At 44.1% G+C, this 14,074-nt stretch overlaps 1 protein-coding gene across 1 annotated transcript in view; it reads right to left on the reverse strand.

Moving 5' to 3' along the window:
- The window catches only part of LOC128057631 (ATP-binding cassette sub-family C member 4-like), a 147,638-nt gene that overhangs the window by 132,377 nt on the left and 1,187 nt on the right, over positions 1-14,074 (reverse strand). The window contains exons 2-3 of the mRNA XM_052650092.1: positions 8,053-8,163; positions 7,383-7,503 (exon numbers count right to left, since the gene is read on the reverse strand). Coding sequence (XP_052506052.1) covers positions 7,383-7,503; positions 8,053-8,163 — 232 coding nt within the window. The remainder of the gene's footprint in view (positions 1-7,382; positions 7,504-8,052; positions 8,164-14,074) is intronic.

The raw sequence follows: 14,074 nt of genomic DNA on the forward strand, positions 1-14,074 counted from the left end.
CGAGTCACGTGGCCCCAAGCCCATCGTGTGCCCTCCTGGGTCTCCAGGTCTTAATCTGTGAAAATACCGGCCTTGTCTTCATCAGAGGAATCCTGGGACAACTAAACGAGCTACAACAGCTCAGAGAGCTCTGAAACTGCCATAAAAACAAGGGTTTTTCATCCCTTTTATTATTAGAAGTCCTGGTAAGAGATTTACTCTATTCTTAATGGCAGAGCCTGGTTTCACAAAGGGCTTGGAGAACTCATTGTTGCTCACAGGTGGTCACAGTGGAATAAGAACTCTTGAGAAAAGCCATGTGTAAAGCCAAATTTTCTAGACTGCAATTAAAGTTTCACTTCTAAGCAGATTGCTAAAATTTTTAACCATTATGAATACAATCTTTTAAAAAGAGTCTCCTACCTCCCTCACTACAGAAAGAAAATGGATTGAGGGGGGGTGGAGGAAACAAGTGAAACAGGTAAGGGAACATAAGAGGTACAAAATTCCAAATTATAAAATAAGTAAAAGGGGATCAGGGGCAAAAAAAAAAATCTATAAAAATTCTAAAAATAAATAAATCATAGGATTATAATATACAACATAGGAAATATATTTAATAATATTAGAATAACTTTGCATGGTGACAGTTGGTAACTAAACTTATCATATACTGTATAAAATATTAAATCACTAATGATGTATAACAGAAACTAATATAACATTATAAGTCAATCATACTTCAATTTAAAAAATTCTTTTAACTTTACATTAAAAACTTACATATGCTTAGAAAAAGAAAAGTCGGTGGATATAAAACCCTAATTTATAACTCAAGGTCTTCACTGTGGGTATTACCAACACCTAGAACTGGACATGGAACAACAGACTGGTTCCAAATAGGAAAAGGAGTATGGCAAGGCTGTATACTGTTATGCTGCTTATTAACTTCTTTGCAGAGTACATCATGAGAAACGCTGGGCTGGAAGAAGCACAAGCTAGAATCAAGATTGCCAGGAGAAATATCAATGACCTCAGATATGCAGATGACACCACCCTTATGGCAGAAGCTGAAAAGGAACTAAAAAGCCTCTTGATGAAAGTGAAAGAGAAGAGTGAAAAAGTTGGCTTAAAGCTCAACATTCAGAAAACAAAGATCATGGCATCTGGTCCCATCACTTCATGGGAAATAGATGGGGAAAGTGTGGAAACAGTGTCAGACTTTATTTTTGGGGGCTCCAAAATCACTGCAAATGGTGACTGCAGCCATGAAATTAAAAGACGCTTACTCCTCAGAAGAAAAGTTATGACCAACCTAGATAGCATATTGAAAAGCAGAGACATTACTTTGCCAACAAAAGTCTGTCTAGTCAAGGCTTTGGTTTTTCTAGTGATCATGTATGGATGTGAGAGTTGAACTGTGAAGAAAGCTGAGCACCGAATAATTGCTGCTTTTGAACTGTGATGTTGGAGGACTCTTGAGAGTCCCTTGGACTGCAAGGAGATCCAACCAGTCCATTCTAAAGGAGATCAGTCTTGGGTGTTCTTTGGAAGGAATGATGCTAAAGCTGAAATTCCAGTACTTTGGCCACCTCATGAGAAGAGTTGACTCATTGGAAAAGACTCTGATGCTGGGAGGGGTTGGGGGCAGGAGGAGAAGGGGACGACAGAAGATGAGATGGCTGGATGGCATCGCCGACTGGATGGACCTGAGTTTGAGTGAACTCTGGGAGTTGGTGATGGACAGGGAGGTCTGGCGTTCTGTGATTCATGGGGTCACAAAGAGTAAGACATGACTGAGCAACTGAACTGAACTCAACTGAATGGCTAACGTGATACTTTCAGGAACCAGCAGGGTGCACACAGCAGGTCTGCCCTGCAGGTCCCTGTCCACTCTGCTCAGTGCCCCCTCTTCCTCTCCCGCTGTGTGATCCTCAGTGGTTGCTCTCAGCCCGCAGTATCTCTGCCACTAGCAGACACTCCACAGCCTCCTGGGTTGAGCAAAGTGAGGGACACATGGAAGAAAGGGTTGGGGAATAAATGTAAAGACCACTCAGCTCTCGGGGAACCAGCCATGAATCGAGACACAAAGCCCACTTTGGGACGCAGAGGATTCTGTTTACTTCCTGCCCATCAGCTGAGCTCCAAAGGGAAGATTTACACAAACATGTGCTTCCCACAGCCTCAACCTTGGCCAGAGACCATCAGCAAAAGTGGCCTCAGACAAAGGCCAAGTGTCCGGACAAGGCCAGGCCACATCTAAGGGTCCTGGGAAGAGGACATAACTCCCAGCCACTCTTCCCCTGTCAGGAGGCTGGGTGAACCCACTCCGTCACTCTGAGGTCACCCCACTTACACACCAGCAGGTAGAGACCTCACCTCTCAGAGAGAAGCCCTGATGACCTGGGGAGGTGGTCTCCGCGTCTCTGGCCCAGGCAGAAACTTCAGGCTCCTCCTCTCTACCCTGAGGGCCCTGGGCCTGCGGAAACCTGTCCTCCCCACCTGCAGTCCCCATGGAGGTGCACACAGGGGCCAGGGTGCTGGGAACTCTCTGCCTGTTCTGCTCTAATTAGCATTGACCTGCAAGGGCTCCACAGCCTGGTACCTGTTTCTCCGAGTGGTAGAGATACTCCTCAGTTCTCATAGGACAGAGGTTTTCATATTTCAGACTCCTAAGAGCCTCACCCTGGACTGGCCTCACCCTGCTTTTTCTCACTGGTGCTGCCAGGAGTACCTGGGAGGCCCTGCTTGTGCTGTGGGTGGAAAAGAGCACACTGCTTGGGATCACGGAAGATCCATGGGGCGTTCTGTGCACCGGAGGAATTGAAAGAGGGCTGGAGATCTAAAAGGAAACATGTTTGTACTTTAGAAAATCCTGGGCTGAGTTTAGATCTTTCATTATCAAAAATACAAAGACCAACAAGCAGTACAGATAGATCACAACATGGACATTTGCTTCATAAAATCAATTTAAGTAGCTAGTACTGCTACTGCTACTAGTACTAGTAGTACTGCCACACAGAGGAGCCCCGACATTCAAGGTCCTCTACTCCCACTTCTCCACCATGACCACCCAACAACCAATCTCCTAAAAGAGGGCCCAGGGCTCTATCAGCTGCCCCTTATGCAGCCCCAGGCCTGGCCTTCCTGGATCCCCAGCAGGAAGTATTACTGGGTCCGGAAAACTCTGAAAACAACACTCCCAGCACCACAGTGGGGCGAATTCCCTCTCAGGAAGAACCCCAGATCCTGCGGCCTCTCCCTCTATGTCTGCTTCTCCCGTGAGCTGCCACAGCCAAGACCCAGGACTCATATTAGGATGGGATCCATTCGAGGCTTAGCGACCGCACCTAAGGAGCCAACAGCCCAGGACAGCAAGAAAATCCACACGGTCTATGCTTTGATACCCACTTGCCTGCAAGCCAAGGTATCATCTGATACCAAAGAGAAACTAGAGAACCAGGGACAGCAGAGAAAGACCTGCTCCAGGATATGATCCAACATTAAACCTGGAGGCCACTCATCCAACCAGGCACCTGGCATTACTCACAAGTACACACCAAGGCCCTAGGGTTTCCAGACAAGCAGAATTCATGAGAACTCACCCAGGATGGAAACCTGTATGGAGGGTGCATGAGTTCTGCACAATACATGGTGAAGTTGGAGCTCCTCCGCATGGTGGGCTCTGGCCTGGCTGACCTGGCCTACGGGGAGGGGGCAGCCCAGGGAAGGGAGTGATCTTGGGAGCTCTGGCAGCTCCAGCCCAGACATAGGACTCCAGGTTCTGTTCCACAGGAAGGGGATGATCCTTTCCTAGGAGCGTTTATCATCTGTGACCTGGGAAAGTCAACAATTGCTTGCTGAGTAACTCTCAAATGTCTTACATGTTATTCTGAGCTCCAGTCCATATTTGAGTGAGTAAAAGTCACTCAGTCGTGTTTGACTCTTTGTGACCCCATGGAATGGACACTGCCAGGCTCCTCTGTTCATGGAATTCTTCAGGAAAGAATACTGGAGTGGGTTGCCATTTTCTTCTCCAGGGTATCTTCCTGATGCAGGGATCAAACAAGGGTCTCCTGCACTGCAGGCAGATTCTTCTGAGCACCAGCAAGTTCAGTTCAGTTCAGTCACTCAGCCATGTCTGACTCTTTGCAACCTCATGGAATGCACCATCCTGGGCCTCCCTTTCCATCACCAACTCCCGGAGTTTACTCAAACTAATGTCCATTGAGTCGGTAATGCCACCCAGCCATCTCATCCACTGTCATCCCCATCTCCACCCACCTTCAATCTTTCCCAGCATCAGGGTCTTTTCCAATGACTCAGTTCTTCAAATCAGGTACACAAAGTATTGGAGTTTCAGCTTTAGCATCAGCCAGTGAATATTCAGGACTGATTTCCTTTAGGGTGGACTGGTTGCATCTTGTTGCAGTCCAAAGGACTCTCAAGAGTCTTCTCCAACACCACAGTTCAAAAGTATCAATTCTTTGGCTCTCAGCTTTCTTGATAGTCCAACTCTCACATCCATACACGACTATTGGAAAAACCATAGCTTTGACTAGACGGACCTTTGTTGCCAAAGTAATGTCTCTGCTTTTTGATATGCTGTCTAGGTTGGTCATAACTTTTCTTCCAAGGAGCAAGCATCTTTTAATTTCATGGCACCAGTAAACATCAGCAGTGATTTTGGTTCATGTACTATTGAAGCCTGGCTTGGAGAATTTTGAGCATTACTTTACTAGCATGTGAGATGAGTGCAATTGTGTGGCAGTTTGAGCATTCTGTGGCCTTGCCTCTCTTTGAGATTGGAATGAAAACTGCCCTTTTCCAGTCCTGTGGCCACTTCTGAGTTTTCCAAATTTGCATGCATATTGAGTGCAGCACTTTCATAGCATCATCTTTTGGGATTTGAAATAGCTCAACTGGAATTCCATCACCTCCACTAGCTTTGTTCTTAGTGATGCTTCCTAAGGCCCACTTGACTTCACCTTCCAGGATGTCTGGCTCTAGGCAAGTGATCACACCACTGTGATTCTCTGGGTCATGTAGATCTGTTTTGTCTAGTTCCTCTATGTATTCTTGCAACCTCTTCTTACCATCTTCTGCTTCTGTTAAATCTATACCATTTCAGTCCTTTGTTGTGCCCATCTTTTTATGAAATGTTCCGCTGGTATCTCTGATTTTCTTGACAAGATCTCTAGTCTTTCTCATTCTATTGCCTTCATCTCTTTCTTTGCATTGACCACTGAGGAACACTTTCTTATCTTTCCTTGCTATTCTTTGGAACTCTGCATTCAAATGGGTATATCTTTCCTTTTCTCCTTTGCCTTTAGCTTCTCCTCTCTTCTCTTCACCGCTATTTGTAAAGCTTCCTCAGACAACCATTTTGCCTTCTTACATTTCTTTTTCTTGAGGATGGTCTTGGTCCCTGCCTCTTGTATAGTGTCATGAACCCTGGTCCATCGTTCCTCAGGCACTCTGTCTATCAGATCTAATCCCTTGAATCTATTTCTCGTGTCTACTGTATAATCGTAAGGGATTTAAGTCATACCTGAATGGTTTAGTGGTTTCCCTACTTTCTTCAATTTAAATCAGAATTTGGCAATAAGGACTTCACGATCTGAGCCACAGTCAGCTCCTGGTCTTCTTTTGTTGATGATATACTGATTCTCCATCTTTGGTGGCAGAGAATATAATCAATCTGATTTCATATGGACCATCTGGTGATGTCCATGTGTAGAGTCTTCTCTTGCGTTGTTGGAAGAGGGTGTTGCTATGACCAGTCATTCTCTTGGCAAAACTCTATTAGGCTTTACCTGCTTCATTCTGTATTCCAAGGCCAAATTTTCCTGTTACCCCAGGTATCTCTTGACTTCCTACTTTTGCATTCCAGTTCCCTATAATGAAAAGGACATCTTTTTGAGTGTTAGTTCTAGAAGGTCTTGGAGGTCTTCATAGAACTGTTCAACTTCAGCTTCTTCAGCATTACAGGTCAGGGCATAGGCTTGGATTACTGTGATATTCAGTGGTTTGCCTTGGAAATGAACAGAGATCATTCTGTCATTTTTGAGACTGCACCCAAGTACTGCATTTCGGACTCTTTTGTTGACCATGATGGCTACTTCATTTCTTCTAAGGGATTCTTGCCCACAGTAGTAGATTTAATGGTCATCTGAGTTAAATTCACCCATTCCAGTCCATTTTAGTTTGCTGATTCCTAAAATGCCGCTGTTCACTCTTTCCATCTCTTGTTTGACCACTTCCAATTTGCCTTGATTCATGGACCTAACATTCCAAGTTCCTATGCAATATTGCTCTTTATAGCATCGGAGTTTACTTCCATCACCAGTCACATCCACAACTGGATGCTGTTTTTGCTTTGGCTCCGTCTCTTCATTCTTTCTGGAGTTATATCTCCACTGATCTCCAGTAGCACACTGGGCATCTACCGACCTGAGGAGTTCATCTTTCAGTGTCCTATCTTTTTCCTTTTCATACTGTTCATGGGGTTCTCAAGGCAAGAATACTGAAGTGGCTTGCCATTCCCTTCTCCAGTGGACCACATTTTGTCAGAACTCTCCTCCAGGGAAGCCTACTATTTAGAGACATTTCTAAGTATAAAGACAGGTCAACTCAAAAAGTATCCTCAATACATGTTTCACTTTATCTTACAATCTGTAGACAATACATTAGAATATGTAATGAATCCATATACCTGTTCCAAAGGAATAGCCAAGACAGAAGTAGCAATAAAGTTATAAATGACAGTCATCAATCAGATGAAATAATTTAGATGAAGTTCATCTCTCTCGAAGAGATGGGGACTGGGCAAGTGGTCAGGAAGGAAATACAATATGTTTTTAACTTTGTATGAAAAATAATGTTCAGTTCCATGTTGTTGAACATAGGTCTATTGTTACCACATAAATCCTCTACTTTTTACTGTCCAAATGTTTTACTAAAACTCTGCTTCTGGCCTTTGTTTTGGAATCTGTTACATTTGTTGTCATCTCCTACTTGCTATTCTCTGAAGTTACTTCCTCCAAACCACAGGACACATATTCCTTGAGGTTGTAAGATCTTCTTTTGGTCAAGGGTCACTCAGTATTTATATTGAGCACCAAAAACATCCTAACATGGTATAAAAGATCTTTCCAGTGCTGCTATCCTTCCATTACACTATGTTTTAATCAGTTAAGAGAAAAATAGTAACCTCCAGAGGTCAAGCCCTTTAAGAATCTGTCTATTCTAAAGATAAATACAACTGCTGATCTACATCATGATTCCTAGATGAGATTTACCCTTAGACCTTAAACCACTGTTCTCTCCTTGCCTCAGTCCATCCATCTCAGGACTAACCCACATATACTCAAAATCAATGCACTGTATGGAAAAGCTTTTACCTCAAGAAATGTTAACATTCCCAAAACTAAGTAGGATTTCCCGTAGCACTTTATGATCGCTTTCGTTAAAGAAGGCTCCCGTGCATCTTCCTGGGCTCTTGACACTTCTTGATCCCAGTACCTGTGAAGAGAGACAAAGCACAGTGAGGAACAGCCCTGCCGCAGGAAAACAGGGGAGGGACAGGGCAGAGGACAGCCTTCACTCCAGGGCGCTCCGTGGCTGCCCATAGACGCTGGCTAACTGCTCGCAGGGCTCCCGAAAGATGAGCGGTACAGACACTGAAGCACCAGGATAAGCACCAGACCAGGTCTTCAGAGAAAAGTCCCAGATTCTAGAAACAAGTTCCTGCTAAGCTTTGCTGAACTCACAGGTCATGAGCAGCTCAGAAGGGCAGACACTGTCCTCCAGGGACCCCACCTCTGGGGACAGAGCTAGGTCTCCATAGCCATGGCTGGGGGTTCCCTCTACCTCCACTCACGCAGGGAACACAGGCTCCCCCAGCCTCCAACTTGGGCTAAGCCCAGGGTCAGCATGAAGGGCTGAGGGTTCAGTGTCAGGGAAGGAGGCTCAGAAGACGCCAGAGGAAGGCAGAGGCCCCTCCCCACAAGCCTTTGGCCCCATGGAGAAATTCTTACTCTTCTAACCATACTCCCTGCTTCCTGTGCTCACCCTTGCAGCTCTTCTCCAAGGTGCTGGGAGCGATCTTCTGGAAGCACTGGGTACATGTCATCTTCTTCTAATTTCCGTTTATGACCAATTTTAAACAAGGGGTTTAGCCACCTGTTAAACATTAAAAGGAAGAGTGACATATATTCAAATTACATATCTTTAATTAGAATCCTACATTCATGGACATTGTTTTAAAAAAGTCTACATTTTAACCATACAAAGATGTGGGGAGAAAATTAGACATATGCTTACAAACACGTATATCAGGGTGTCGATAAGTCACTCTGACTTACACAGAATATAACTTAACTAAAATACCCTGTTTGTGGTCTACTGAACATACATTGTACATCTACTTTAATTATTAAGAAAAATACATTTAGAAATCAAAATAATGTTACCTTGCTTTAGGAGCACAGAATAGAGCTGAATGGCCATGGTGGATAAGGCTGTAGATACGTTCCTGTACTACCAAGCACTTAACTTTTCTGACCTGTAGCAGACTCAAGGATTTTGCTGTTGATTTTTAGTGTCTAAGTCATGTCTGACTGGTTTTGTGACCCCATGGACTGTGGCCCTCCAGGCTCCTCTGTCCATGGGATTTCCCAGTCAAGGATAATGGAGTGGGTTGCCATTTCCTTCTCCAGGGGATCTTCTTGGCTCAGGGATTGAACCTATGTTTCTTACACTGGCAGGTGGATTCTTTACCACTGAGCCACCAGGGAATCCCACCAGACTCAAGAATGCCTCAGTCACATTCACCTAAGATGCAACCTTGCAGTCTCAAGGCCTTCTTAGTTCAGCTAATAACACAAAGGAAATTTTACAGGGAATCACATTACAATACACCACCCTCTGTCCAACAGGCTCTGGACCCTGACCTCCTTACAGCCCTGTCAGACTCCCCTCACATGAGCCTCTTTCTGACCCTGACCGTCTGAAGATGTCCTAAAGATAAGCAACATCTTTCCAACTAAAATGAATACATTGATTTTTCTTATAGTCCTCCCTGTAATTGAAGCAGAAATTGCTAGACAGTGTAAGACTTTTTAATTTTAATTCTTAATTCCTTTTTTAATTTCAATTTTTCTCTTCTCAAGTAAGCATCTCACGCTTTGCTCCAATTTCCAGGCATTCAGAGGAATCCCTTCCTGGTCTGGAAGGTCATAAAACATTCAGACCCAGGACAAGAAAATTATTAACTGCTGTCCAGTTTATCAAGAGAAATCTCCAAGAAGACCATTAGCACTTAAAACATACATTTGGTCCCTAAATAATGGTCTGGGGTCTTGAAAAAGGGTCGAGGGATGGCGTTACAGTGTCTAGTGAAACTGAGAAACTGGGGTTCCAAGAAAGCCATAAAATCGACAAACGGACATTGTGATGTTTACATTAATTGGTCAAAAATGGCATATATTAAAGTCATGAATCAACCCATAATGTACAGATCAATACTAGAAAAGGTATAAAACTGTTACAATCCTTGCCTTTGGGGGCCCTTCACTGCCTCTCTTAGTCTATGCAGAGGACTTTATATCTCTATCTTCTAAAATAAACTTTGCCTCTGTGTTTGCAAGTTTCCCGGAATTCATTCTTAGGCTTCCTGAACAGAACTCAGGTTTCACGTTTCATTATCACTTCCTGGCCAATTAATTTCTTTCTAAATGTAACACAAGACTTTCATAAGGGCTGAAATTTTACTGACTGTGGGGTCTGCCACCTTCAGCCTCAATCAGGGAATAAATATAGCCCCCATACTTTCAGGAAACTCCACTAACCACTGAGAACATCACCAAACTACAGTTCAATCCCTCATGCCCAGGTTTCTGCCCAGGGACATCAAGATTACCCCCATTACCACTCCACCCCAGCAAAGGTATATTTGTTAGTCAAATCCCAATTTTCTTGGGACCCAATCAATATTTCCAATGAGCCCTCCACCTCCAGACATGGCCGACTCTAGATATATACCATGCCCAAGGGCTCTGGGAACAGGATCATACCCAACCTGAGGGGGTCTAGTCTGTGGAGGCAGTATCCTGGATGGAAGGGCACCACCACTAGTCTAAACATGACTCAAGAAAACCCAAACACAGTGCACCTCTGAGGGTCCTCGGAGACCCCTGGGGCAGGGACCACCCACAATGGGCCATCAACTGTCTCCAAGAAAACTCTACTAGTGGATACAGGGCTATTTAAGGCACACACCCTGATCCAGGTCACATTGAGATTTTAATTACACTCACCCCACCTCCCATCTAAATGGAGCCATTCATCTAGTCAGGAGGGAGCTGGACTGGACTGATAATGGAAGGAGCTGTCGCCCCTGTAGCATCCTTGGTGAGCCTAACAACGAGGAACAATTTATAAAGCCAAAGCTACTAAAAAAAAAAACAAAAATAACAAAAAAGGGCACTTGAACATTGGCCTGGGCAACTAAAGAACTCAGCTCTAACTTTAGAAATATGAAATTTTCACTGGGCCTCTGGTCCACATGACAACGACCACTGCATAGCTCCTGATCACCTTCTGGCTGATCAAGGAGGAGTTTGTGCCCTTGCAACTAGTTCCTGTTGTTTCTATGTTAACATGAGTGGTCAAGTAGAAGACAGTGTAACCTGAAGGTTAGAGAAGCCTGCTTGCAGACAGAGAAGGTCAAATATCATATGATATCACTTATATATGGAATATAAATAAAGGCTATAAATGAACTCATTAAAAAATAGACTTAGATTCACAGGTGTAGGAAAAAAAAAAAGCTATGGTTACTAGGGGGTGAGAGGAGGGACAAATTGGGACACTGGGATTGACATACACACACTGTAATATATAAAACAGATAACTAAGAAGGACCTACGGTATAGCACAGAGAACTCTATTCTATGCTTTGTAATGGCCTACATAGGAAAAGAATCTAAAAAGTGTGTATATGTATGTGTATAAGAGATTCACTTTGCTATAGAGCAAAAACTAACACAACACTGTTAATCAACTATACTCCAATAAAAATTCAAAGAGAAAGTCACTTGATCCAATACTCAGAACAAGAAGGGCCCTGCCTGAACTATACTCCAATAAAAATTCAAAGAGAAAATCACTTGATCCAATACTCAGAACAAAAAGGGCCCTGCTGAACAAATGGAACAACAGACTGGTTCCAAATAGGAAAAGGAGTACGTCAAGGCTGTATATTGTCACCCTGCTTATTTAACTTCTATGCAGAGTACATCATGAGAAGCACTGGACTGGAAGAAACACAAGCTGGAATCAAGATTGCCAGGAGAAATATCAATAATCTCAGATATGCAGATGACACCACCCTTATGGCAGAAAGTGAAGAGGAGCTAAAAAGCCTATTGATGAAAGTGAAAGAGGAAAGTGAAAAAGTTGGCTTAAAGCTCAACATTCAGGAAACGAAGATCATGGCATCCAGTCCCATCACTTCATGGGAAATAGACGGGGAAACAGTGAAAACAGTGTCAGACTTTATTTTTGGGGGCTCCAAAATCACCGCAGATGTTGACTGAAGCCATGAAATTAAAAGACACTTATTCCTTGGAAGAAAAGTTATGACCAACCTAGATAGCATATTCAAAAGCAGAGACATTACTTTGCCGGCTAAGGTCCGTCTAGTCAAGCCTATGGTTTTTCCTGTGGTCATGTATGGATGTGAGAGTTGGACTATGAAGAAGGCTGAGCGCTGATGAATTGATGCTTTTGAACTATGGTGTTGGAGAAGACTCTTGAGAGTCCCTTGGACTGCAAGGAGATCCAACCAGTCCATTCTGAAGGAGATCAGCCCTGGGATTTCTTTGGAGGGAATGATGCTGAAGCTGAAACTCCAGTTCTTTGGCCACCTCATGCGAAGAGTTGACTCATTGGAAAAGACTCTGATGGTGGGAGGGATTGGGGGCAGGAGGAGAAGGGGACGACCGAGGATGAGATGGCTGGATGGCAACACGGACTCGATGGACATGAGTCTGAGTGAACTCTGGGAGATGGTGATGAACAGGGAGGCCTGGCGTGCTGCGATTCATGGGGTCGCAAGGAGTCGGACACGACTGAGCAACTGAACTGAACTGAACTGAACAAATTTGGGACAGTATCAAAAGGGCAATCTCAGCTTCCTGGGCTTCTGCCATTCTTAGGACCCCTTACAATTATTCTCCTCCTGCTTTTTGGTCTGTGTATCCCCAACTGCCTCATTAGTTTAAGTGGTCTTTATCTGGGTGTGAGAATTGGGACTTTAGCCAGCTAACAATCGTATTTATTTTAGCTATCCACTCCAGTATCCTTGCTTGGAGAATCCCATGGAGAGAAGAGCCTGGCAGGCTACAGTCCGTGGGTTCGCGAAGAGTTGGATATGACTGCTTGACTAACTCTTTCACTTTCACTTCCTGCTTTTGTCTGAGTCTCAGGCTCAAATCAGGAAGTTACAGAGAAAAATAAAAACTGGTTAGAACTAGCTGGGCCCCAAATTGGAGAAGGACATGGCAACCCCCTGCAGTACTCTTGCCTGGGGATTTCCACGGACAGAGGAGCTGGTTGGCTACATTCCACAGGGTTGCAAAGAGTTGGACATGACTGTGTGACTAACTCACTTTCAGGCCCCAAATGGTGAAAAACCTAACCTGCCCCAGGCCCTGAGCCTCATTTGTGCGTTCGCTGTAATATATTAGTATACTAACTGGCATACTCACCCAGGCCGTGACAGCTGGCAATGGTCATGACAACAACCCACACAAGGACTAAAAATGAGTGTTGCCTCAGTTTCAGGTCCAAACCACACCCTTGCTCTCAGATAGGTCATGAATATTCCTCCCTCTCTTGATTCAATTTCCTTGCTTTTACCTTGACCCAAATTGGGTTGAGAAGTTGATTTGTGAACTAGGCTCTCACTTCTCCTTTCTTTTGTCGCTGAATAAAACTTGTGCTGTTCCAGTCTGACCATCAGTTTAGTTACTGGCTGTGGGAATTTAGTTATTAGCTGTGGAAAAGCAACCTCTTCAGCCAAAATAAGGGGTCTTAGCCTAGGCAAGGAGCCCAGCACAAGGCGGGAGACCAATTTGTGACATCAGTTACATATACAAGGAACACCGTCTTCAGAGCCAGACTGCTTGACTTGAGATCCTGCTCCATTACTTACTGGCTATGTGGTGGTAAGCAACTTACTCAACATCTCTGCTTCAGTGCCTTCAAGAATAAAATAAGCGGTAATAGTGCCTTTCCCTCCAGCAGGAAAACTGGAAATGGGTGCCTACCCAAATCAATGAAAAGTCCTTACCTTCCCATTTCCAGGTACACACATTTTGAAAATTCACAAACAGAAGGTGTTTGGAAAGTTCCTTTCCCTGCCTGAAGTTAAGGAGAATTTTTTTCTACTTTATTATTATTTACAGTAACCACACCCATATTCCTTCTTCTAGGCCCTCTTTCCTTAAGGGCCACCAAATGGCCAAGAGATGAAGCTACACGCACTAAATACACCACCATCAAAACAAGCATAGGAGCTCCCAATCCCTGGAGATCCCCTGGGCTGTCCCATAACAGAAGGAAATACTGGAAATTTGGGAAATATAAATGGGTTATGGTACAGAAATAAAACAACTAGTAATCATCCAAGTGTGATTAAAGCCCAAAGGTTTAGGACCACATAGTTAGTGGCCCCAGCTACCACATGGAACACTTTAGTTAAGAGCTGCAACTCTCTGAGCTGTTTTTCATCTGTGTGTTTCCTCTGGGCTCAGGGACCCTTCAGTGGTTTCAGGACCAAATGATTCCTGGGCAGGACCACCTGCATCAAGACCATGCACTGCTTCTCTGAAGTCTAGAGATTGGGAAAGACCTCACAGGCTTCAGGGACTCTATCCCCAGAGTGATCCTCAAAGGTGGAAATGGAGATATCCACAATAAGGAAAGGGGCCGATCAAATAAATCCTCCAGTCCTGACTGTGTGTCCCAGGCAAAAGCAGAACGTGTTCAAGAATAGTGTTCCCAATCATTAAATAAAAAACCTTTCATT

The sequence above is a fragment of the Budorcas taxicolor genome, chromosome 12 (genome assembly GCF_023091745.1).
Source record: "Budorcas taxicolor isolate Tak-1 chromosome 12, Takin1.1, whole genome shotgun sequence".
Classification (NCBI taxonomy): domain Eukaryota; kingdom Metazoa; phylum Chordata; class Mammalia; order Artiodactyla; family Bovidae; genus Budorcas; species Budorcas taxicolor.